Source organism: Haliotis rubra, unplaced genomic scaffold (assembly GCF_003918875.1).
Source record: "Haliotis rubra isolate DU_JTF1 unplaced genomic scaffold, ASM391887v1 Scf610, whole genome shotgun sequence".
Taxonomy (NCBI): Eukaryota; Metazoa; Mollusca; class Gastropoda; order Lepetellida; family Haliotidae; genus Haliotis; species Haliotis rubra.
The window spans coordinates 370001-397002 of record NW_025767314.1 but is presented as its reverse complement, the minus strand read 5'-3'; the positions used below and the strand labels follow the sequence as shown (position 1 = coordinate 397002).

The 27002-nt window shown below is 41.9% G+C and overlaps 3 protein-coding genes across 5 annotated transcripts in view; 2 read left to right on the top strand and 1 right to left on the bottom strand.

Annotated features, from left to right (window-relative positions):
* Window positions 1-362: 362 nt before the first annotated feature.
* On the top strand, window positions 363-11613 carry LOC124255875 (high-affinity choline transporter 1-like). Its single transcript, XM_046689818.1, has 10 exons — window positions 363-613; window positions 2685-2872; window positions 4864-4971; window positions 5601-5756; window positions 6214-6362; window positions 6599-6724; window positions 8111-8264; window positions 8666-8779; window positions 9403-9509; window positions 10482-11613. Exons 1-10 carry the CDS (start codon window positions 543-545, stop codon window positions 11004-11006), a joined length of 1698 nt encoding a protein of 565 aa, XP_046545774.1. The 5' UTR covers window positions 363-542; the 3' UTR covers window positions 11007-11613.
* A 3580-nt stretch (window positions 11614-15193) lies between these two features.
* Window positions 15194-25767, bottom strand: LOC124255879. Of its 3 annotated transcripts, XM_046689823.1 has the most exons (9): window positions 25377-25767; window positions 25120-25205; window positions 23576-23911; window positions 19441-19761; window positions 18514-18630; window positions 17377-17490; window positions 16945-17031; window positions 16480-16593; window positions 15194-15402 (listed from the first exon to the last, which is right to left on the bottom strand). In XM_046689823.1, the coding sequence occupies exons 2-9, from the start codon at window positions 25172-25174 to the stop codon at window positions 15308-15310; spliced, it is 1239 nt and encodes a 412-aa protein (XP_046545779.1). In that variant the 5' UTR covers window positions 25175-25205; window positions 25377-25767; the 3' UTR covers window positions 15194-15307. The 3 variants fall into 3 exon arrangements, with proteins under 3 accessions (XP_046545779.1, XP_046545778.1, XP_046545780.1); XM_046689822.1 differs by lacking the exon at window positions 25377-25767 and having other exon boundaries at window positions 25120-25357; XM_046689824.1 differs by lacking the exons at window positions 23576-23911; window positions 25377-25767 and having other exon boundaries at window positions 25120-25357.
* Window positions 25768-26954: 1187 nt separating this feature from the next.
* Window positions 26955-27002, top strand: part of LOC124255885 — a 4849-nt gene continuing 4801 nt past the window's right edge. The window contains exon 1 of the mRNA XM_046689831.1: window positions 26955-27002. This exon is cut by the window's right edge and continues 78 nt beyond it. The gene's annotated coding sequence lies outside the window, so the exon portion shown is untranslated.

The window sequence follows — 27002 nt, the reverse complement described above, 5'->3', positions numbered from 1 at the left end:
ACAACACAAACTCCCCCTGTCCACAACACACTCTTTCTCTCCACAACACACCCTACCCCTGTCCACAACACACTCTTTCTCTCCACAACACACACTCCCCCTGTCCACAACACACTCTTTCTCTCCACAACACACACTCCCCCTGTCCACAACACACTCTTTCTCTCCACAACACACACTCCCCCTGTCCACAACACACTCTTTCTCTCCACAACACACCCTACCCCTGTCCACAACACACTCTTTCTCTCCACAACACACACTAACCCTGTCCACAACACGCTATTTCTCTCCACAACACTCTCTACCCCTGTCCACAACACGCTCTTTCTCTCCACAACTCTCTGTGTGTCCCCAACGCGATACAGCAATCCATCTCGTGTTTCTGTTGTGGTTTAGAGCAAGAAAGGCGACAGACGAATGACTTTGATCCTCGGGACCCTCACTCCTTTTCTCAGGCATTTTGTTAAATCCCAGGTGCTGGTATTGTTGCTGCACTTGTCCCAACCACGCGGTGTGAAGGGCTGTCAACAACACATCGTATGAACAGCAAGGTCGCTGATTTCAACAAACAGGTCCGTGATACGACGACATACAAGGAGAGCTGGGACAGGTACGTACGACCTGACAGGTTAGCGATTTATCACTCCTCCTGTAACGCAGTTTCACGACAAGCTATCTTGCTCCGAGGACCGCTTGAAACTGCATTATGATTCAAGGTTTATAACCTTCTATCGGTCAAGGTCAAGGCACCAAGGTCAACACCTTGTGTGCATATGGGGGTTATAGCATAGTGACTTACGTAATGATTTCCTGGAGGATTAAATATGTCATAAAATTCGGAGATTATATACACAAATGTCAACCCTCAGATAAGCTTTGTGGTACGTTGTAGTCAATTGGGTTTGTTTACAACCCGCCGCGGCATGACGTAAATGTTGCTGCGGGGCTGTGGGGTGTCGGGGTATGGGAGCACTTGTCAGACGGGTACACGATGTAAACAACCAGGCGTCAGAGATCCTTTCGTGGAAGCCAAGGTGGTTGAGTGGGTTAGATCGCTGACTTTGTGTGCTGGCGATAAGCTTAGTCTGAGTGAAGGTCCGAATTCCGGATGGGAGCCAAACCCCAATATGTACATTCCGTAAATTGAATGAAGACTGGACTAACTCAAAGATTCATATCGATGAAAGTTATGTGCGAAAATACGACAAACCAATCAGAATGCGCAGAAGGATTGAATTACTTTTTACAAAAATAATCTCGAGTAGTTTAGTCATGACGGTAGGCGATCGTCAAAAAAAATCACAGTTTTTATTGTCACTTTGACATTACACTGTAAAAAGATAACAGAAGTGGGTTGCATGAGTTGAAGGTGTTGATAGATATAGGGCCATGCATCGTGGGAGAGACTCAAGTCCGCACAAGTGGGTTTGTTTACATAACGGCTTCCATGTTTTCATATAGAATATCGTCGTAACTGCGTTGGGGTGCCAGTGGACACTACTACAGTTATCTACTAATTATGGCCGTTCCACGTTGTCAGGGAGGATGTAAGCTCAGGCTCCACACTGACCTTGTCCGTGAAAGGTCGCTAAGTCAAGGAGTGGGGAGTCGGCCGACCGTGACTCCTAAATAACCACATTACATTCATGTACAGGCACACATACATTCAAAGATAAACGCCAGGCTCTATACTCACATAGGTTTACTTGGCCTCAGTGCATCTTTTTACTACAACTTCAACACAAGACAGGTGTTCACACGAAGATCATGAAAGAAACTGATTGCACGAAATCGGCGTTTTTGCTCAAAATTCTCAAAATTATTAATTGAGTAATGATTTCATAAAAAGATATGCAATCTGCGATCAGCTACCATCACAAGCATATACTGAGCTTAGGCTACGCGTAGGATTGAGTGAGTGAGTGGGTATGGTTTTACGCCGCTTTTAGCAATTTTCCAGCAATATCACGGCGGGGGACACCAGACATGGGCTTCACGCATTGTACCCATGTGGGGAATCAAACCCGGGTCTTAGGCGTGACGAGCGAACGCTTTAACTAATCATGACTGGGAATTTCCTTGAGGTGTTTTTAAAAAACTGAAGTGGTGTTTGAACGACGAGAAACTGCCCATTAATCAGCCAGTTACCTCGTCTCCCTTTTGAGGGCTCGCCCGAATTCTTTCTGTAGACAGAAATCAAAGGAAAGTGAAAGTAATTATTTCAGAGTGAAAGTAATGCGAAGGGCATGTGCATTATTTTTTAAATTCATGGATACAGCGGATTCTGTTTGAGAGTTGGTCACAGGTAATCAGTGCTTGTCGTAAGCGGCTGTTAAATAGATCGGGTTTACATATCCGAAGACTTGTAATAATCACCAGTTTGGCTGGTACAAGCTCGATTATTCACAGGCGGCAGTCACAAAGCGTGTATGTTGCCAAGTGCGTTATCAAACAAAAAAAGTTAATTTAACTTTACCTTATATTTAACTCTAACACTTGCTACCTCAGCTGTTTGGTGACGGCGTTAGCTTGTCATGCCGAAGGCCTGCATACCTTTGTTGTAAGTGGTAAGATGCGTGAAGCCTCTTTTGTATGTCTGTCATTCTCGTATGTTGATATTGTTACATCACAACATCTCACTGACGATGACGCAATAACCTTAGAACACATTCAAATTTCAGCTCGGGTAGTTTCAAGATGGAGATCAACGTAGCGGGTCTGGTCGTACTGATTGTGTTCTACGTCATCATTTTGGTGGTCGGAATCATTGCAGCCAAATGTGTAAAAATAGAGGAGGGAAATAAATCTGAAATGGCGTCAGTTGCTGGTCGTCAACTTTATGGTGTCGTTGGTATCTTCACCATGATAGGTGAGGAGATATATATTTCAACTTTGCAACAATGAAACCACGAAGCAGTATAACGATATCTAATAAAAAAAATTGTTTTGAGCATATGATATTTTGCTAGTGTGGCATTTCAATAATTAATGAGTCGCTGGGCTTCCTTTTGGTACACCGGGTGTCGACAAAACCTGAACTTGTTCTTGTTCTCTTTCTAACAAATCCACCAATTCATAATGCTCTGAAATAAACTCAAGTACAAAAGAAACGCTACCAACTTTTCAAAATTACCCTGTGAAGAAACCACAAACACTAGAAACATGCAATAAAGTTTATTGAGACGACTGACATAAAAAGTTTTTTTGATGATTGTCAACAATTATAAATAACGATATGGTACCAATGTTACAGAGGATTCTTTTAACGACACTTCAGCAATTTCATTTTCATTTTTTTACACATAAACTTCTGCTAAAGAAAAGTCTATAGCAATGACTATGGTGAACTCTAGTAGCGAGTATGGCCTCCTCGCGCCTCAAGACATGCATAGACCCTTCTACGCATTGATGACGTCAGTCGTCTGACGTCAGCAGGTGGAATGTTCCGCCATTCTTCTTGGAGGGTGTCAGCGAGTTCTTGACGGTTTGTTGGGGGGATGTTGACGGCGCCGAACACGACGATCAAGAGCGTCCCACAAGTGCTCGATTGGTGACATGTCAGGGGAGCATGCTGGCCACGGAAGAACATTAACGTTGTTTGCTTGAAGGAAGTTCTGTGTAATTCTTGCCACATGGGGTCTTGCATTGTCATGCTGAAGCAGGATGCCCTGTTGGCGATTGCGCATAAATGGCAGTACTGTGGGGCGAAGATATACCGTCTGGCCGTCAGGTTGCCATTGACGATGACCAGTGGCGTCTTTTGTTCTCCACAAATGCCTCCCCACACCATCACACTTCCCATTCCATAGGGAACGACCTCCTGAACGCAACAGGCGGCCTGTCGTTCTCCAGTACGACGATAAACCCGTGCCCTGCCATCGTTTCGGTACAAGAGAAATCTGCTCTCGTCGCTAAAGAGCACTCGCTGCCATTGACGTCGCTGCCATCGTCGTACTCGCCGTACCCACTCCAGTCGTCTCTGTCGATGTGCCTGGGTCAGCCGCTGTCCCCGGAAAGGTCTGTAAGCCCTGATGCCAAAAGCTCTAAGCCGCCTGGTCACTGTGTGTCGACTGACACGACGACCTAACGCCAACGCCGCCGATGACGTCACCGTCAGGAAACGGTTGCGCAAGTGCAATGTGCGCAGGTACCGGTCCTCGCGTGGTGTTGTAACCCTGGGTCGGCCAGTTCTGGGTCTATCAGTAGTCTGGCCAGTCTGTCGATATCGTTGGACGAGTCTGACACTGTTACGCGGTGACATCCGAGGGTTTGAGCGACGTGGTCGTGAGTGGCGCCCATCTCCAACATTCCCAATGCTCTTTCTCGCTGCTGCGCTGTCAATCTCGGCATTCTTCTGGTGTCGTTTTGAGACAATGATGCTGTGCTTGCCTTCTGCATCGAATTTATACCCCAGTCGAACGAAAATTGTATTTTAATGACTAAAAACGTGCATTTCATGTTTTTGTTTGGAAGTGTACAAAGCAAGGATTCTGTTCCAATTTTTGTTTGTAAACACCTAAGATGTGTTCGGGTGATATAGTTCCTGTACCTGGAAACTAAAATTTTTTTTTAGTAATTCATATTTTATAATTTTTTTGTTGGTAGCGTTTCTTTTGTACTTAAGGTTATATATCCCTTCTGGTGACCATCTGTGCAGTAGGTTGCAGAGATACCAAATCCTGTTGATATGCGAATAGAAACAGTGCATCCCCTCCTTCATAAGGAGGAGAATGTAAAATTGACATCGATGAACATAAGGTCAAATCCGCAATAGAGATTTCAAACAAAACTGTCCCCACAAAAACAACAACCCCAAAACGTAACAATGGTTATGCTTACAAAATGACAATTGTTTTCCAGCTACTACTGTTGGGGGTGGTTTTATAAATGGGACAGCGGAGTCTATAGCTACTGGTGGCCTTGCTTGGACGATCTCCCCCATGGCTATCTTTGTGGGTCTCTTTATAGGTGAGCTCACTCAGCAATAGTTACTCTAACCAGCTTCTGTAGTGTCCTGGGGAGGTGGGGTAGCCTAGTGGTTAAAGCGTTTGCTCGTCACGCCGGAAGCCTGGGTTCGATTCCCCACATGGGTACAATGTGTGAAACCCATTTCTGGTGCCCGCTGCAGTGATATTGCTGGAATATTGCTAAAAACGGCCTAAAACTAAACTCCCACACTCACTGTAGTGTCCTTTTTCAGTGAAAATGTGTGGTTAATCTGTTAGTGAGCAAGCGAGTTGGGTTTAACCCCGCTTTGTAGATAACAAAAGCTAAAACATGGGAACAATCTTTCTTTTCCGGGTTGTAACAATCATTATCCGGATCAGATACTCGAGAAACCATAAACCTTTCACTAGCAGAATAAACAATAAGAATTAAGACGCCTGGATAAACTATAGTATGACAATACGTTCACAGTATATTCTGTCAAAAATTTGAGCAATGAAACCACTCTTTTATGTTTGCATGTTATGTTACTGGCCTGTTGTCCAAAATAGTGTAAAACTTCACACACGTTCATCATAACCTTTTTTCCAAACTATTTATTCACCTGTTTTCCGACTTTTAATAACATTGCCTTCTTTTCCAATTACAAGGGGGCATAATATATGCGGGACGCATGCGTGAAAGGAAGTACGTCACAATGTTACAGCCAATTGAAGAGTGTTATGGCCGCGTGGTCACGTGCCTCGTGTACCTGGCTTCGCTTTGCGGAGACGTCTTCTGGACAGCGTCCATCCTCAATGCACTAGGTAAGAATCTTGCGAAGTTTAATGAACTTTAACATACAGAAACGATACAAAGGTTATTGATATGGGTTAAACGCCGCTGTGACCTGTATCAAAACCCATCGCACTTACCATGCACTCTGAGAGTCAGACGGCCACGAAAATACAAAACTAACACCAACGTTGAACTATTGATTTAGGTAAAAAAAAGTTAACAATTGTATCTATTAAACTAGCATGGACACATCTGAGACATATGCCATACAAGAAACATATTTGACTTAATAAATATATATTAATGAACGTTCACATTGTTCATGATCCACTTTCGGTGCCCTTCGTTTGGACAGTAGTTTGGTTTATCCTTGCATTGTGGATAACACAAATAAACGCTTTGAAATTTGTGAAAGTCGAATAGATACTCTTCTTTTAAGTCGCGTCAATAAGATATTCTGCTTTAACAATTTGTTTTCTTTTGCAGGAACAAGCCTGAGTATAATACTCGCCATCAACGTTGAGGCGGCCATTGTGGTGTCTGCCAGTATCACTGTTATCTACACCATGATTGGTCAGATGATTTCAGTTGCATATACTGACATAGTACAACTAATTCTGATCACCGTCGGCCTGGTATGGATGATTTATTTCACAGGAAAGGCTTTCCTGCGCCTTAGTGTTCACAAATCAGTATATCACCACCGGTTTGTATTTTTTACCTCAACAATCGAGTGCTTTGGGTCTAGGAATAATGTTGATGGAAAAAGTGTAGTCATTTACCTGATAAAGGGGTAAGACTATACTCTGAAGCGTCATGCTCCTCAAAATAAAGAAGCTGGTGTCCATAACGTATTTTAGTGATATTGCAGGTGCTTGCAATTCCATTCGTGGTGACGGACGATCGTGTGGGTGACGTCAGCACAACGTCAGACATGTGGCTTGGCTCCCTGGATGGCCGACATGCTGTGGCCTGGGTTGACCTTGCCCTTGCTATGGTACGTACAACATGTATACTATTGTACAGTATTTGGGCGTATTTGTCAAGATGCAGCTCTGACAAGAAAAACCAACATCACGAAGCAAACAGTTTACTTGTATTGGGTCGAACCGAAACATTTATACAGGTGGAGATGAAGTGTTCTTGCAGGATCGATGCTCATGCTGTTGATCATTGGATTGTCTGGTCCGGACCTGATTATTTACAGACCGCCGCCATATAGCTGGAATATTGCTGAGAGCGGCATAAAACTAAACTCACTCACTCTTGTAGGGCAGTTACATCAAATCGATATTGATCAACTCTTGATAGGGATACATACTTAATATATTATCTACATATTCATCTATATACATAAACTTATAGGTGTGTATATAATCATAACTGACTCCATCAAAAGGTGAGACGTTATATTATTCCGTTATGTTTACTCGACCCGGAATGTGTGAACATGTCATAACAGTCAGTGGTTTTTATTTCCCCAAAATCTTTACGAACAATACATATTATTGTCTGTTCCTCATACTCGACCATTTTGCAAAATTTTTGCAGGCAGTGTTCCAATATCTTTGCTTTCCTTCGCGGTTTCTGAATGAGTCTGATTCGAGATCTGCAAATCATTACACGTCCGATATTATTTATGCATCTTTCATAAGAGCAAGTATCATGATAAGTTAGTCTCAACTGATAATGCTGATGAGGCAATAGGCCTGTAGTAAATGATCTAGGGTGCGTTACGACTTATTACATTTCTTAAATTCATGGCATGGAATATGCACGTAGATAAAGTTTAACAGTCTTGTTAAAATCATCTGTAATTTATTGTCGACATTTCTACCATTTAGTTTGTGACAGAAATATCCCTTAAAGCATTTTCTCGGAGTCCATTATACGGTGGTCATGTAAGTAAGGACGTGATAGGATCCTTCAACTAAGCAATATTTACAGACTCCATGTCATTTCTGTCCGTGTCAATGGCAACCTCAGGATGAACAAATTAGATGGCAGTAAGCATGGATGTACATGTCTTTCCGGGTCCGTTTAAAATATTACTCTTGTCTACATTTTCCTGCATCCAAATGTATCAATATCCACATTTGTACAACAAATTTGTATTCACGATGCCAAGTGAAAACAATTTCTGAGGAATCTTGATGATGGTATATTAACTATTTTAAGCAGCCTTTTACCAAAATAACTTAAAAGTATACAACTGTGTAAAAACTCAATTGGGCATATTTTGGTCTAAATTTGTGTGAAGAAAACATATGCTGGTGATGCGTCATTGTATTCCTTGGTATTATTATGAGTGACTGTAATATGATCATACTGATGTATTTCTACATATTTGCAATAAAAGACCATTGCATCTCCTGTGTTGCAGATATTCGGCACTATTCCCTGGCAATCGTACTTCCAGCGTGTGTTGTCAGTCCGGAGTGTAAAACAGGCCCAGGTGCTCTCTGTTCTGGCCGGGATGGGAGCTCTGATCCTAGCTGTTCCCCCATTCCTTATCGGTGCTCTCAGCACAGCTGCCGGTATGAAAACTATACCCGTGAAGAATCGGGGGGGGAAATAGCCTTCAGCAACACACGCCTGTCGTGAAACGCGACTAAGGGATTGGGTGGTCAGACTCGCTGACTTGGTTGACACTTGTCATGACGTCCCAGTTGCGTAGAACGATGCTCATGATGTCAATCACCGAATTTTCAGCTGTAGACCCGATCATTTACAGGCCGCCGTCACATAGCTGGAAAACTGCTGAATGTACAGTTAACAACAAACAAACAACAAACAAACAAACGAATCAATAAACCTTACTCGAAAATTCCTAAAACATGCGGACAGTACCCGTTTTTGAATTTTAATATTTTCAAAAGTTGTTAAAATATGTTACATATGAGATTTATCCCTGCCGACCTTCTTGCATATATTTCAGATTGGTCCAACTCAAGTCTGACCGGTGGCCTTGATCCTGTGAGTGCCAACATGAGCAGCATGATCCTGCCCCTTGTTCTCAAAGAGTTCACGCCAGATGCTGTTTCCATCATAGGTACAAACATTCAAACAGCGTGTAGAATACCAACTAAATGGCCGTTCTGGAAGGATATATGTTTAGAAAAAATATGGCAGAAATATTTATTCTTTGTATATGGAGGGGACTTCAACATCCGCAGACAAATTAATTCGGATATGGTGCGTGTGTGTGTGTGTGTGTGTGCGCGCGTGCGTGCGTGCGTGCGTGCGTGAGTGAGTGTGTGTATGTGTAACAAAAAAATCATGATTTCAATGAAAATCCCATAACTTTATGGTTTCGTTTCCGAAAGTCTAAAACTAAAAGGTTATTGCATCGTCATGAATATGTATTGTTGAGCTTACGTCATTCACTTCTAAAATGGGTAACGATGTAATTGTGTGTTATGATCTGTGCACAAGAACAGCAATATTGGTCCGTCGTTTTGATGCGAACGTTAATTAGTTGTTTCAGTTGTTTATTTAATTTGATTTTAATGGGATATGTTATGTGTTCATTATGTTTCGTTAAGGTCTTGGTGCAATCCCAACTGCTATGCTGTAAATATTTGTGACTAGCCTATAAACTGCTTGATACAGTCTGTATTTGCTGGTTCTGGTATTTTCTATGTGGTGTTTTATGTATTAACGTGTTTTGATCAGGTCTTGGGGCAATCTCAGCAGCAGTCATGTCTTCCATGGACAGCTCCATCCTGGGGTCCAGCTCCATGTTCACCCACAACGTCTACAGAACGGCGATCAGGACACAGGTTAATTGTTAACTGACTTCCCTATGCTATTGCAGTCCTAGTCCCCATTGTGCAACATCTCCCCACGCTTGTATATATATATGTCTCTCTATCCTTATTCTGCTCATCACTTGTTTGATAACGGTGGTAGATTCAACACCGAAACGTCGCTATCACTGTAAAGAAGTTGTTCATCCATAGTTATCCTTCCTTACTGCTCTAACTTCTAAATGCCTCTCAAAGAAGTTACAGGAAGAAAAGACGAAGTATCTTAGTTGTGAAAACCTATGGAATTCACTCTCAGTTGTAACTGCCTCTGTGTTGAGTAGGTGACGCATATTCTAAATAATCAGGGGTTGAATGACTACCAAGAATGATTCCAATATGGATTCCTTGGCATTTTTTCAAAGCTTTGGAGTGTAACTATATATAGTTTATTGAGCATAAGTATGGAATAATACATCGTTAGAATATGTATAAATATTCAAACTTGTGGCGTCCGTACCTAGTGTGTGGTTGGCATTTCTGCAAAGAACAATAGATGCACTTAACTATGCAAAATATATTAACATTTTACAAGGACGTGGTTATTTGAACAGCTGTTTTATCGTAACCTGTAAATCGATATACTTAACGTATAATCACATCCTGATCAGATCAAGTGTAATGAATCCATCAGTAATATACAAAAGTATTCACAAATCTTTAAACCAGCGAAGATCCGATTTAGAATTGATATTCACTAACCCATGCTTGTCGAAAAAGGCGACTATTGACTAACGATATCGGGTGGTCAGGCTCGCTGACTTGGTTGACGCATGTCATCGTATCCCATTTGCGTAGATCGATGCCCATGCTGTTGATCACTGAATTGTCTGGTCCAGACTCGATTATTTACAGACCGCCGCCATATAGCTGGAATATTGCTGAGTGCGTAGTAAAACTAAACTCACTCACAAATCTTTAATCCCTCCATGTTCCTATTCATTTCAGGCATCAGAACAAGAGTTGATGTGGATACAAAGAACATCAATCTTGATGATCGGAATAATAGCCACCGTACTGTCCATATTTGTTAGGACAGTGTGGGGACTGTTTGTCTTGGCCGCGGACATTGTGTTCGTCATCGTGTTACCTCAGCTGACATGCGCACTCTTCCTCCCAGCAACGAACGGATATGGCGGAATTGTGGGATTTACTCTTGGCACTGTTTTGAGGATCGGTGCTGGTGAAAGCTTTTTGGATCTCCCTCCATTTATTTTCTACCCATTTTATGACCATGACGTGCCAGAACAACTGTTCCCATTCAGGACATTCGCCTTTGTTGTATCGTTACTTGGTTTGATAATAGTTTCTTACGTGATGAAGTTCTTGTTCGAAAGGGAAATTCTTCATCCGAAGTATGATTTTCTCGGAGCTCTGAAATCAGGATCTGCGGACATAACCTCAAAATACACAGACAAAAATAATGGCGTTGAGCTTGACAATGTACATACGGCTGAGAAGTCACCCAGTTAAGCCAGTACAACTGCAGGTTTGTCGTGAGCTAACTGGTGACAGCACATCAGTACTGACAGAGATTCATGGCGTTCAATGAACATGTTGGCGTTACGAGCTCACCTGGATTTCCACTTCGTATAGATAATTTAGGCCCCATCTACCAAGATGATTTTCGCTTTGCACTCATAGTCATTTGGATTATTGATAACTATTTACAACCTGCGTTTATATATTCATTTATCTGCAACCTAGAGACTGTTTAACACAAATACTGGAGTCGAGCGTAACGATGCTCATATGGCTGAGATGTCCCCACAGTAACATGAGCAAGCGAGTGAATTATCAGTAATAGCAGAAGTTCATGCTGTTAAATGAAAAAGTTCTATAACTCAAAAAAGAGGTATAAGAAGAATTGTCTTTCGACTAGTCTAAAATAGATTCTAGAGAAACGTGCGTCAAATGGAAAAAAAGATGTAAAACATAACGTTGAAATGTAAGGGATTCTTTAAATTGTATATGTCAGTATACTGGGGATATGTCTGATATACTACTCAAAGTCACGCTATGGCAGATCCTTTCAATTAATTTCCTCTTTGAATTTACATCTGATGAATTATTTCATTTGTTTGTTTGTTTGTTTGTTGTTTAACGCCGTACTCTGCTATATTCAAGCTATATGTAAATAATGGAAACTGAATATGACAACCAGTGATCAACAGCATGAGCATCGATCTACGCAACTGGGTTACGATGATGCGTGTCAAACAAGTCAGCAAGCCTGACCACCCGATCCAGTTAGTCGTCTCTTACGACGAGCATATAGACCCGGAGCATCACTGGTATTGATATATTCGTTGTAGTTACATGCATTTAGCCCCGTATGGACGTATTTCGGATAATGGTTTTGTTATTTGTACACGCTTAGTTTTTAATGATGTTGTTGATATACTCGTTTACTTAATTAATCATTAAAATACATCTCCCATGATTTTCTTTTACTGTCCGCTGTCAGCATTAACTCAGACATGCTTTAACCGATGTACTTGATGTTCCAGTGTGAAGGGAAAAAGTCGTGTCATTTCTTCAACAGAAGGAAGCCGTGAAGATCCGGGTTAGAACTGATCTTCAGTTACTCATGCTTGTCGTAAGAAGCGACTAACTCGACCTCGTGGTCAAGCTCGCTGACTTGGTTGAGACATGTCATTGTATCCAAATTGCGTAGATCTGTGCTCATCATGTAGATCACTGGATTGTTTGGTACAGACTCGATTATTTACGGACCGCCGCCATATAACTGGAACATTGCTGAATGCGGCGTAAAACTAATGTCATTTACTCACTGAACAGTTGGCATATATGGGAAAACACATTGCATTAGCGAACCACAATCTACATTTATCGAATCTAAGGATTCGAGTGTTCCTCTCAATCCAAAACATACTTTAAAAATGGTCCTTCATAGATCACAACTGCGTGTGATTATTTGTGTGTATGAATTGCAGCTCGACCACTGAGACCCATGTGGCAGTCGACATTCTTACTGTAGCCCCCCACCGTGACTTACTCATGTTACTTGCAGACCACAGAGGTTGTTATCATGCGGTGGGGTAGCCTAGTGGTTACAGCGTTCACCCGTCACGCCGAAGACCCGGGTTCGATTCCCACATGGGTACAATGTGTGAAGCTCATTTCTGGTGTCCCCGGCTGGAATATTACTAAACGCGCCGTAGGACTAAACTCATTCACCACCCACACACTCATTCACTCACTCACACAGAGGTTGTTATGTTAATAAGGAAATTCCAAAGTGCGAACACTTACGTTTGCTCTGCGCGTAACGGAAAGCCCTTACATATGACAGTGAGACAGAATGTTGGCTTCTCAGATGTACACATAATACTTTGGCAACTTCAGTATCGATATTAGTGTAACGTACATAACCCATTGTCCCCGACAGTGTCGGCAATATCAGCTGTCGGCCTCCAACACAATGCGCAAGTCTGAACGTCACTCCATCCTTTATATACCCGTGACCATCTCTGCACTGAGACAGAAAACCCTTGGGTGGTAATATTTATGACAATGGGTATAATATGCCCTGTCTCAAGTCATTCTGTCACCACTTCTTGAACTACTGAAACAGACGACTGCAAAGTAGCAAAGTAACCAAACGGGATTGGGTGGTGGTAAAGCTTGCATTTAAAAGTGACCAATTTCTGTGATTCATGCAGCCTGGTTTAAATTTATCCTCTTAAATAGACACCTTTTCATGACAAATGATATGATTGAGGGTTAGGAAAGATAGCAGCAATAAATGAATTACAGGGGATAAACATATTTGTATAGAAAATGAAGATCGGGCACTCAAAACATTCAAATTGTACTTTAGTAATTCCCCCCTTACTCCAGGTGCCCTACAAAATGACATGTGTTTTGTTTCCTGTAGTAAACTGGGTTTTCAGGAGATCATTCATTCTAAGTTACTAGTAAATCCCCCTGAGATTGTTGTTGGATCTAAGAGCAGTGGTCTGGCAGTGGGTCCACAAGTGCCAATCCGATTTAAAAGAGAAATTCTATACACGAAATATACTTCCCATCAAAAGTTTAGACTTACTAGTGTAAATATAGCCACTTACTTCAGGCAACTATTCTAAACTAAATTTTGCAAAATATTCCATACTGTTTATAGGTACTGTTTACACATGAACTGATGGATTGTAAACCAACTTGTAACGTTGAAAAGATTATTGTCATGAGTTCAATAAATGATAAAAATCAGTGAAAATTGGCGAATTCTTAACAAAACTTTACGCCAAAACGTAGCTGTTCACATGCACAATATTTTCACATGCTTTACAGCAATTCGATGCATGATGCTCATGCAATTCATCTGCATATGGTTTGCAGTTGGTTCCTCCAAGTTAGTGGAGAAATCTTCGATCTTCGATGTAACCATATATATACTTACATATACATACATAACATTTAGTGAGTGTTTTAAGTGAGTCTAAACTTTTGATAGGAAGTATTTAACACCAAATGTTATCAGAAAATTTAATACAGAGTATCTAACTTTATAACGTATTATATAATTAAAAATAAAATTAATGCAGTTGTATTCATGTCAAGGCTTGTTAATATACAACAGCACCATAACACATGGGGAGGTGTGGGTTAGGGCGGCAGTATGTATGTATGTATGTATGTATGTATGTATGTATGTATGTATGTATGTATGTATGTATGTATGTATGTATGTATGTATGTATGTATGTATGTATGTATGTATGTATGTATGCATGTGTGCATGTGTGCATGTATGTATGTATGTAGGTATGTATGTATGCATGTGTGCATGTATGCATGTATGTATGTATGTATGCATGTGTGTATGCATGCATGTCCAAATTATCAGACGAGCACGAGTGTCATAACTAACATGACAAAAAACTATACGCAAACTTTTAACTAATGCAACATTACCTAACCTTTCCAACGTTTCATTAAACCCCCGAACAAATATAAAGAAAAATTGTATTGTAGCACAATATTGTATGTCCTCCGGGTAGATCCGGGTTTGGCAGAATATGTTCAACTTAAATATTCCACTTATATCACAGTGTACATGAGTTGATGTGAGTGGAAGGAAGTGATGGAGGCTCAGACGGTTACTTCTATAGTGAAATCCGGGTTCAAATTGTTCTTCAGCAACCGTGCATGTTGTAAGAAGTGATCATCAGGATCAGACGGTTTGTTGACTTGGTTGATGATTGTATCCGAATCGCATGGGTCATTGTCCGACTGGCTTTGTTTCAATACCCTGTCATATACAGCATCATCTTTAAACGACCGCCTCCGTGGTGTAGTGGTTAGAGCGTCCGCCCGGAGAGCGGAAGGTCGTGGGTTCGATCCCCGACCGCGTCATACCAAAAGACGTTAAAATATGGTACTTGTTGGTCCCTGCCTGGCGCTCGGCATTAATGGGTACAACAAGGACTGGTCGGCTCGGAGTCAGTATAATGTGTCTGAGTGGGGTATTCATGCTTCACTGCGGCATGGTATCTCAGTGGGCTAGCACTATAAAACCAGCTTCAGTCTGGGCTAGTACAAGCAGCCGCACATACACATACACACGCATGCACGTCGTCATATGAGCGAAATATTCTCAAGTACGACGTTAAACCCAATTTCACCTCACCTCATCTTTAAACAGTGAGTGAGTTGAGTTTTACGCCGCACTTAGCAATATTCCAGCTATATGGCGGTCATCTTGAAACAACGCACATATATAAACAGAGAATACTGCACGTCTGCAGAGTTTAGTCTTCCTTCTCCCAGTACTTTCCCTCTCTGTCGTGCGACACGTAGATAGACAACACAAGTGAAGGCGCGGCAATCAGCCAGAAAACAATCTCTGCAATATGGAAAACATGTTGGTATTACAAGTCCACCTGGATTAAAAATCGTGCAGATATTTTACGTCGAATCTACCAAGATGATTTTCGTTTAGTCCTTGTCCCTGATAACTATTTGCCACCTGTGTTTATACATACATGTAAACGCCTAATTACTGTGTACTTTCCTTCCACTCCATGTTTACCGATATAAATGTACTGTTCAACGCGTGTTAAACCCAAGCTAATTCTTTCACTGTTTGAATTCGTTGTTGCCCATTCACTGTAACGACTCACCCGCTCATTGCTATCACACGGTTAGGACTCATCTGTTCTTGTTAGAACTCACTCGTCCACTGTTAGGACTCGGTAATTCAATGTTAGGACTCGTTCATTTTGTAAAATGATTTATTAGCGACTCACGTATTCATCGCTAAGATTCAATCTTTCCGTATTAGCTGACCTGGATAGAACCCTTGATATTCTCCTTTAAAATATGGAGCGCGGAAGATCGTGGGTTCGATCCCCGGCCACGTTATACCAAAAGACGTTAAAATATGGTACTTTGTTGTTCCCTGTCTGGCGCTCGGCATTAATGGGTACAACAAGGACTGGTCGGCTCGGAGTCAGTATAATGTGTCGGAGTGGGGTATTCATGCTTAAGTCTGGGCTAGTACAAGCAGCCACACATACCCACGCATGCACGTCGTCATATGAACGAAATATTTTTAAGTGCGACGTAAACCCCATTTTGCCTCACTTCACCTTCAAAATATGCATAAATCTTTCTTACCCAGCATGTCCAGCAAACGATTTCGTTTGAGCCAACATGACTTTTTTCCAGTATTTTGGTGAATACGTGTAATTGTTTAAATAAATGCAACAATAAATCTCTGCCGTCCTCCCCTTCAACGTGATATGGTCCCTCGTAGCAACATTCAACACAGTTATTCCCAGAGGTCTACTCGCCAGTACTGGACATCGCTTGTCTCGCTCAGCACCTTCAAGATGGGCCAACACATGCATGGACAGAGCACTGCTCCATACAGCATTCTCCATAGTAACATTCAACACAATATACCCAGAGGTCTACTCACCAGTACTGGAAATCACTGTCTCGCTCAGCACCTTCAAGATGGGCCAACACATGAACGGATAGAGCACTGCTCCATACGACAAAGCGACACGAGCGTTGTAAAGATGGCGTTTTTCTGAAAATGGTCAGAGTAGGCGTATGTTTCATTGACAAATTGTTGTGAAGTCAACGTTTGTAGCGTTTTTCTTGTATATGTAATTATAAAGTCCGCAAAACATAGTCCTATATGAACGTCAACAGACAGGATGACTTTGTTCCCGAGTGGCCAAACTATTCCATCACGCATATCGACATTGACTCGATATCTCGATATATGGTATTATATATAAACGTGGAACTTAAAGGTCTAAAGAGACATTTGCTCGATACGGATATGTAGTATTGTATACTGATGTGGAACTTAAAAAGGGTGTCTCCAAGAGGACTAACGACAAGTGTTGTACATGAAATCAACAAAACTACCCACCAGGTTTTCTGATGTAGACCACCACACTGCGAAGCACTGCATATATAAACAGGACGGATCCTTCCATTGCCGCAAAGAACACATACCCTGAAGCAAACCCATTGTGGAGGTTCACATTGCATATCTGGCATGTCATTTAAAGATCTCTATTACAAAGTAACGGTTTCTATTTTATTGATGCATCATATTACACCTATCTGCTATTCAGCAATATTCCAGCTATATAACGGCGACTGTAAATAATCGAGTCTGGACCAGACAATCCAGTGATCAACAGCATGAGCATCGATCCCGTGAGTCGCATGGGTTACTGAAGACTAATTCTAACCCGGATCTTTTCGGGTTTCTATCTCATATTCATGAAATCAATCACTGCAAGAATGTACACAAAATACGTCAGCAATACCAACATTATAACGACACTACGTTTACCATTTGTCAGTGGATGGCTCCCACTATTACCACATAGAACGGCCCAGTATAAGATGAATGAAATGCTCCAAATAAATGAAGCACAGCTTCGTAATATCCGCATTTTGTTATCCTCTGGAAAAGAAAAACGAAAAAAACCGTCATTATCTGTCTATCAAATGTCACTAATGTCATATCTATCTCATCATTCTAAAACTGCTACTTTGAAGAATTACACTGACTTGGTTTACCCATGACGCACGCATCCCCATTGCGCAGACTCTGGTCTGGTCCAGACTCGATGATTTACAGACCGCCACCAAAAGCGGGAATATTGCTTAGTGTGGCGTAAAACTAAACTTACTCACTCCAATACGTTCTGCTTGCATAGTGTTTTGCACGAAAGGCAACCTCTTTGACAAACTGTGAGAACTAACGAGTTGCCGTTGCCTGCCGAATGAGCCACCCGTTTCCACGGTATATGCCCCTTGCTGATGTTTGTTTGTTTGTTGTTTATCTCCGCATGCAACCATATTTCAACTTATGTCGGCGGTATGTACATAATCGAGTCTTGACCACTAATTGGCGCTTCCTTATGCATGTTAACGCTTCAGATATCACCCATATCGTTCCCACAGCAATCACAAGCACTTCAAACACTCCATCCACTATTGTGACAAATCAACCTCTTGACCTTCAACATGATGTTGCGAGTGTAAAGGTAGAATGTTGACGATTTCCACAGATGTTGTCACAGAACGTCGCCGAAGAAAATCAGGCAGTCTTTGATACCGTTTTCTAATTATGCTTTTAACTGAGGACAAATATATATATTTAGCATAACACATGAAAACATGTTTCGATATGCTGGGCAGGAGTTTTTCTCTGCAAAAGATATATTATTTGAATAAAAAAAAAATATAAAAAATGTTTAACATGTTTCTTCTGCAAGTTTCCTGTGCCTTTTCTAGACTAAAGGGAGTAGTACAATTTTGATATCTATTTTGGATGTGATTCGTCTCGCATTCGTTGGTCCGGATAGGGCGTGACTTCACATACCTACCTACCTGCTATCTTAAAACGACGTAACGATGTAACACGAATTTTAGTTTGCCTTAACTCATCACAATAAAACAAATCTTTTGAATGAAGACATACCAGGTTTTCGAATCTTTTTTAATCCATTTGGGAAGCACGTCCAGACGAGTGGGGTGATGATGAAAGGGATGTATACAAACAGAATGCTGCTGAGAAACAGATGGAAGCTGAAGATTCCTGCAACATAACAAACATAATGGTATGTGGTGGAAATGGCATGGGATACATAAAGCCAACATTTACGTCACCATTAATGCGAAAAATTGCAGCGATTTTGAACAGGCTGTCAGTAATGATTCCTTTTATTATTGTGTTTTCGGTCAAGATAAAGAGACAATGTGATCAGGCCAGGTTGAAATATACCCCCGCGTAGGATATAAACATATTACATCACGAAAGTCACAAACTACGATATATACATACATACATACATACATACATACATACATACATACATACATACATACATACATACATACATACATATCATACATACATACATACATACATACATACATACATACATACATACATACATACATACATACATACATACATACATACATACATACATACATACATACATACATACATACATACATACATACATACATACATACATACATACATGCATGCATGCATGCATGCATACATACATACATACATACATACATACATACATACATACATACATACATACATACATACATACATACATACATACATACATACATACATACATACATACACATACATACATACATACATACATACATACATACATGCATGCATGCATGCACATACATACATACACATACATACATACACATACATACATACATACATACATGCACACATACAGACATGCATGCATGCATACATGCATACATGCATGCATGCATGCATGCATACATACATACATACATACATACTATGATATAAAGAAACCAAACCTACTAAAGTTCAGAGTTTTACAAAGAGTCTTACCTTTTAAATCTAATACTTCAGCTTCCACAGCACCAACTTCAATATTTCCCAGTAAACAACGGAGGTGAATCTGACCTTCGACGATGGGAATGTATGTAAGCTGACTTGTTGTATGATAGGCACAAGAAGTAAGACGTAGTTGTGATTCAGTGACGCCATCATTGATGCTAAACCAGTGCAGTTCTTGAGAAGAATTCTTTATCTCCCAGTGCCAGACATGTCCCTCGCTGCCTACGGTGGCTTCACAGTAAACCGTGATTGAGCTGAAGACTTGGTGCACATCATATGTCGGATCCTTTCTGACAGACGTCTTGTTTTCAACTGGAACCAAAGTTATCAGCAAGAGAGAGTTTAAATGTCCTATGTAAAGGATTTTATATCATGACATGACAACGCACTTACATGTTGCAAACACTATATTATGCAAATGTCAGTGGCAAGAAGGAGGAAAGAGAACATAACTTCCTGAATATGCTGAAAACAAACGATAACATTTTTTAAAGAACACCTTTGATCGGAATAGCCTGACATCACTGCCTGGAATAGCCCAGCACCAGTGATCGGAATAGCCTAGCAACAGTGCTTGGAACATCCCAACAACAGTGATCGGAATAGCCCAACAACAGTGATTGGAATAGCCCAGCAACAGTGAATGGAATAGCCCAGCAGTGATTGGCCCAAACAGTGACCGGAATAGCCCAGCAACAGTGACCGGAATAGCCCAATAACAGTGATCGGAATAGCCCAGCAACAGTGATTGGAATAGCCCAGCAACAGTGATCGGAATAGCCCAGCAACAGTGATTGGAATAGCCCAGCAACAGTGACCGGAATAGCCCAGCAACAGTGACCGGAATAGCCCAGCAACAGTGATCGGAATAGCCCGGTAATAGTAATTGGAATAGCCCAGCAACAGTGATTGGAATAGCCCAGCAACAGTGATCGGAAGAGCCCAACAACAGTGATCGGAATAGCCCAGCAACAGTGACCGGAATAGCCCAGCAACAGTGATTGGAATAGCCCAGCAACAGTGACCGGAATAGCCCAGCAACAGTGACCGGAATAGCCCAGCAACAGTGACCGGAATATCCCGGTAATAGTAATTGGAATAGCCCGGCAACAGTGATTGGAATAGCCCAGCAAAAGTGATCGGAATAGCCCAGCAACAGATTCAGAATAGCCCGGCAACAGTTATCGGAATAGCCCTGCAACAGTGATCGGAATATCCCGGCAATAGTGATTGGAATATCCCTGCAAAAGTGATCGGAATATCCCTGCAAAAGTGACCAGAATATCCCGGTAACAGTGATTGGAACAGTTCGGCATCAGCGATCAGAATATCCCAGCAACAGTAAATGGAATACCCCGGTAACAGTGATCGGAATAGCCCGGCAACAGTGATCGGAATATCCCGGCAACTGTAATTGGAATAGCGTGGTAACAGTGATCTGAATAGCCCTGCAAGAGTGATCGGAATATCCCGGTAACACTGATCGGAATAGCCCGGCAACAGTGATCTGAGTATCCCTGCACCAGTAATGGGAATAGCGCCGTAACAGTGATAGGAATAGCCCGGTAACACTGATCGGAATAGCCTAGTCTGTCTCACAGTCCCTGAACCACGTTATTTTCCCTACTGCCAGGCCCTCTCTGCAATGCTAAAGCCCTAAATAAAGCAAGTCTAGATTTCCTCAGGTTCTCTGGTCTCCATAGGGCTCCTTTTCAATAGAAATGGGCTTGTTTGTTACTATCAAAATTATATACATTCAGACTGACTGACTGAGTTTGGTTTTACGCCGCTTTTAGCAATATTCCAGCAACATCACGGCGGGGGACACCAGAAATGGGCTTCACACATTGTACCCATGTGGGGATTCGAACCCGGGTCTTCGGCGTGACGAGCCAACGCTTTAACCACTAGGCTACCCCACCGCCCCATATATATTCAGAGACTAAGCATTAGTCTAGGAATAGCCCTGCAAGAGTGATCGGAATATCCCGGCAACAGTAAATGGAATATCCCAGTAACAGTGATCGGAATAGCCCGGCAAGAGTAATCGGAATATCCCGGTAACACTGATCGGAATAGCCCGGCAAGAGTAATCGGAATATCCCGGTAACACTGATCGGAATAGCCCGCCAACAGTAATGGGCGGTGGGCTAGTTTAGTGGTTAAAGCGTTCGCTCGTCACGCTGAAGACCCGGGTTCGATTTCCTACACTGGTACAATGTGTGAAGCCCATTTTGGTGTCCCACGCCCTGATATTGCTGTAATATTGCTAAAAGCCGCGTAAAACCAAACTCACTCACTCACCAAACAAGTTATGGTGCGGATCAGGAAGGTGGGTGAGGAAAGCTTAAAGTGATCCCGTCTTTGTGGCGCTGTGTGGTCCGGTGCGTAGAGTTCAGGTCACAAATCAGGTTAAGTTAAGCAAGGTCGAGCTCGGACAGTCCTTGGATGGGTGACCGTGTTTGGCAGCTTGACTCCTGAGAGTTTCTAGGACTTCAGTCCTGCTCCACAACCAAGCACATGTGATACATGTGGTCTCACCTTAGGCAAGTGAGTTTGTTAAAAATTGCCTCTGTTCACCCAGCAGAAAATGGGTACCCGGTTGGATAAAGTCATGTTACTATAACCTTCTAGCTAGGGAGCTTATCCGGGGTAATAATAATCAGATTCTGATTACAGCGTCCAGTGAGCAACTTGATGAATACTAGGCGCTATATAAATGAATTATTAGTAATTATTATTTGATGGCTCATTACTTTAGTAAAATCCAGAGCGGTTACGCGTCACATGATAACTCCCAGCGAAGGATGTAGCACGCATCCTAGAATATAGCTGGAAACGTAAACCAGAGGTGGCTTAAAAATCCCACCTTCCAGGTGTAGCGGCCATAAAATCCTGACTTCTGATCCGAAGTAGGAGACAAGCTGACAAGGTAAGGATGTCATCTGTGGGATGACTCCACGACCTGCTTCAGAGGGTTCACATACGTGGATTTGTTCTGACTAACAAACTGAAAGGATACCTTTCAATTATCGCAAAACAAAGGTGAATAGTCACTTACGGTATAACGAGGGTAATAGACGTCTGATGCGCGTTATATCAAAATGTCATCCCTCAGGCTTATTATTCGGGCTTGCACGTGCATGTCGCGTGACCGCGTGACTACATTTGTAAACAGTTGCCTCTTGCAGCTCAATGAACAGTCTTTCATATCGACAGCGGTGACAGACCTCTTTCCGGCTCTTGGAGTGTGAATGAGTGAGTGAGTTTAGTTTTACGCCGCACTCAGCAATATTCCAGCTATATGGCGACCGTCTGTAAATAACCGAGTCTGGACCAGACAATCCAGTGATCAACATCATGAGCATCGATCTACGAAATTGGGATGAGATGACACGAGTCAACCAAGCCTGCGAACCTGACCACCCGATGACGTTAGTCGCCTCTTACGATAAGCATGGGTGACTGAAGATCAATATTCTAACTCGGATCTTCACGGGGATAATCGAAGGGAGTGTTTTAAATTCATTCTGCACAAAGGTAAATAAAGATACCTCTATAAGATAAATATCTTCATTTGACAGCAAGATAGAACGTATAGCGTATGACTATGTACTTATTATTTGAATAAATTGTATGAATAAATCTGTTTCAAATTAACTTTGACGATTCTGTGAGAATAAATGTCACAAACTTTAAATAAATATAAGAAATCTTTTCGGAAAGCTGCATCCATTACACGATTCCAACAATACTCGTATCTTAAGAATGACTTTGTACTTACCACAACACATGATAATTACCGGTGATTAGCGTAAGTATATAGCCTGCCTACCGGAGTTATTCAAATAATGTGCATGCAATGTGTATAAAACAGTTAGTCTATTCTACTGTGTATTTGTATCACACAGAATGCCATTTCCACAAGGATACCCAGTTTTGACTATCATTATCTAGGATAGATTCCATGTGGTGTAGATCGCAATAAATAGCTTTGAAATAAACATATATGTGGCGCTCTGAAAAATAATAATGACACCGGGTGTTATCGAAAAGAGGAAGTATAAGTACTGAAACATGTATGTGTACATAACGCAAGTAATACAGTATTTCTAAAGCAACTTACTGTTAAATTCAATCCCTGGTGAATAATGGCGATTTAAGAAGCCAGTATCTCGATGGTTTCGTCTCATCCCAAACACTTCACACTGAATCTTGGTGACGTCACTACAATTCTCTCTGATGGTAGCAGTGATGATGTTTCCATCAGTCTTGTAAAAATCCTCAACACTAACTGTTGAGTTCGGGACGGGTGCGAGGACCCCATCGTTACCCATGTAAACTATCTGAGATCCATTGTACAGAATACTCCTGCTGTACACCTGGAAGAACTGTTTCTCCACACTGCTGCCATTACACGTGACATTCACAACAATGGTGGCTGTGGAGATGGCTTGTAAAACTGAAACGTAACACGTGGATATTTAAGCAAGGATACATATTTGGTTTGACAGTATTCGGTTTGAACAATAACCCGTGAAGATCCGGGTTAGAATCTTTAGCAACATGCTTGTCGTAAGAGGCGACTAACGTGATCGGGTGGTCAGGTTCGCTGGCTTGGTTGACACATGTCATCGTATACCAATTGCGTAGATCGTTGCTCGTGATGTCAATCATTGGATTGTCTTGTCCAGACTCGATCATTTACAGACGATCGCCATATAGCTGGAATATTGCTGACGGGTGGGGTGGGGCGGGTTGGGGGGTGGGGATATTGTTGGAACAACAAACAAAGAAAATGGATCACACAAATGAAAACTCGTTCCTTTGTTCGTGTTTTGGTTAACGCCAATATTCTGTTTATATGAAAGCGGTCGGCAATTCATCAAGTCTGGACCAATCAATGGAGGGATTGACATAATGAGCATCGCTCTTATCAAACTGGAAATGATAACATGCATGAACCAAGTATGCTAGTCTCACCACCCAATGATCGCCTCTTACGACAAGACATGTGTTGATGAATGCTAATTCTAGCCATGGAACATGTAGCTACAGACTTGCATTTTGCACTTGACGTCAGTTTAACGCTGTACTGTTTCGGGGTAGCCACGGGTTCGATACCCAACATGGGTACACTGTGTGAAGCCCATTGCTGGTGACCCACGCCGTGATATTGCTGGAGTATTGCTAAAAGCGGCGTAAAAAACATACCCACTCACTCACTTCATCGTTTCAACTTGAGGAGAGCCCAGTGTGTCGTCAACAACCTTTGTTGATCCAAATACTAGTTTGATAAACCAAGGTGAATAATCGGGACAAAGATTCGAACCCATGATCATCGGATCCTGGTTAGACTATCGACTCAATCACAGGGACCACCTGTGTCCTCTAGCCCGTAGAGATTCCCCAATAAATTATCCCGTGTTTGTAAGGAGCAGCCACACGGATCAGTGTCCAGGCTAGCAGCTTCAGTTGACAACGTATCATCATACTCACATGCGTTCAGAATATTGATCACTGGATTGTCTGGTCCATATTCGAAAGTTTCCAGGCCGCCGCCAGATGGCTGAGAGTGGGGGTAAACAACATACAAACCTGATCCCTCTCACATTATCATAATTCAAGGTTACGGCGTGTCGCTGAAAGACGAACAGTTGTTATACTCACCTAAAGTCATCATGACACAAAACAGCCATGCTTCCATCCGAGTCGTGCATATCATTCTCCAGTCTCTGTTATCGCAGTATGTAAACCTGCAGATCAAATTATGATCGTATGTACTAAACGTCACTGACTGTAAAGGTAAGTATTGCAATATAACTGACATATGTTGCCAGTGCGAAAGTGAAATGTATGTCACGATGTCAAATGCGTCCTATGTACACATCAAACACACAGATGCATATCAGTAAACGTGTACTTACTGTAAAGCTAGCGAGTATCTTCACGTCAACACAACAAACTCGTTTCTATTTGCACAAGCCATACGCGTTATCAAGGCCGATGTAGTCCAAGTCATGCTAAATTTAACCCACACACGCCTGTGTTATGTTAGACAGACGAGTATCGACTCCGCTGTAGGCAACGCAGACAGTACGGTGGTCCGCGGATGTCGTCTAGTCGCGGTACGATTGATTTGTCAGTTACGTCACATGTCCTCTACTGCAGCTTATCTACTGTAGTTTAGACACAAGTTGACCACGGTGCTGCAGTTCGTCCGATAGCACGTGTCTACCGAGATCTGGATGCCCGCCTAATCCGACTACAGGAGCAGCTGACCAGTGTACGTGTCCCTCTTCAGTTTCTTGATGACGTCAGGCATCTCCTGAAGTTGTCCGACTGAAGTGTGAAGTCACTTCAACCGAGTAGTTATCATGTGGACATATCAGTGTGGACATTACTGAAATTGACTGTGTATATCAGTATGTAGTGTGTATATGATGATATTAGCAGTTAAACAACACTACGAAAGTCAAATAACGTTACAAATTAACTGAATATCTAGAACTGTTCTTGTTTTCTTCTTTAGTTTTCGTCATCACTTTTCTGTTAGCCTAGTTGACTGGTCTAGTTTACTGCAAGGGGTGACAAAATCAGTCATGCATACCCACCGCAGCCAACAGACCATAACGTGTTGGTGTAGTGTTGGCAAATTGAGATGTAGGCGAAATGGCACTGAACCATCTTGTGTAAACTGTCAAGATTACATGTTACATGCAAACTTACAATCGCTGCTAATTGCTAATTGCGGCGAATATTGCTAACTGCGGTGTAAAACAATACACAGTCAGTCGTTGGTTCCATCCACGGCCGCGTCGTTCTGAAAGACGTTAAGACACTCATCACTAAGGGGATGAGACAAGGACTGGCTGACTCGGAGTTGGTGTCCTCTGCCTTAGTGCTGTATTCATATTAAAACAGAGGCACGGTGTGTCATAATGGTATTACTTAACACGCATCGGACCTTTCCATCTACAGTTTCGATACTTAAAATATTGGTTTCCTGAGACGAAGATCAGAAAAAAAGCTGTTTTCTCTAACCATTTAGTGGAACTATTCTTTTTAAAAAAGTAGATAATGTGAGAAGAGCATTTTCGTTTAAGCATTTTCCCTCCTGTAAAATGTGTTCAAAGCCCCTCTCTCGCGAGGTCCCCTTCCTGATTATGTGACGTCATTTGTAATTCATTGTGTTGTGACCCTGTTGTGAAAAAAACCCATTCACTTACTTTCCTCTTTGTCAAGATAACGCTTGCATTACGGATTTGGGGGGATTTACCTGTTTTCTCAGTAAAGGCACAATGCACAACCTAGAAGCATATACACAAGTGTTCCGGGTTCATTGTGAAACAATATCACCGAGCAATGTTTTGTATAGGTCGCGTCATGTCACCAGTACGAATAGTTCCCCGTTCATATGTAGTTGAAATTACCAGGAAAGAGGTGTAACATGTTAGTTTCGCTTGTAACGCAAGATGGAAAACCCTACCGCGAGTGGTGTAGTGCTATGTCCTGTATGGGTTTCCGTACTCTGTAGATAGCTGCATGCCGAA

What these genes read in the sequence shown, in the direction of transcription:
- LOC124255879 (XM_046689822.1), bottom strand. Translation starts at nt 25,279, where the DNA reads ATGTCAGTTATATTGCAATACTTACCTTTACAGTCAGTGACGTTTAGT. An exon ending in GAGCCATCCACTGACAAATG is followed by an intron (nt 17,032 to 17,376) that starts GTAAACGTAGTG and finishes GGTTTGCTTCAG; the next exon opens with GGTATGTGTTCTTTGCGGCA. An exon ending in GACAGTGATTTCCAGTACTG is followed by an intron (nt 15,403 to 16,479) that starts GTGAGTAGACCT and finishes TCCATATTGCAG; the next exon opens with AGATTGTTTTCTGGCTGATT.
- LOC124255875 (XM_046689818.1), top strand. Translation starts at nt 543, where the DNA reads ATGAACAGCAAGGTCGCTGATTTCAACAAACAGGTCCGTGATACGACG. An exon ending in AGATGCTGTTTCCATCATAG is followed by an intron (nt 8,780 to 9,402) that starts GTACAAACATTC and finishes TGTTTTGATCAG; the next exon opens with GTCTTGGGGCAATCTCAGCA. An exon ending in GAACGGCGATCAGGACACAG is followed by an intron (nt 9,510 to 10,481) that starts GTTAATTGTTAA and finishes TATTCATTTCAG; the next exon opens with GCATCAGAACAAGAGTTGAT.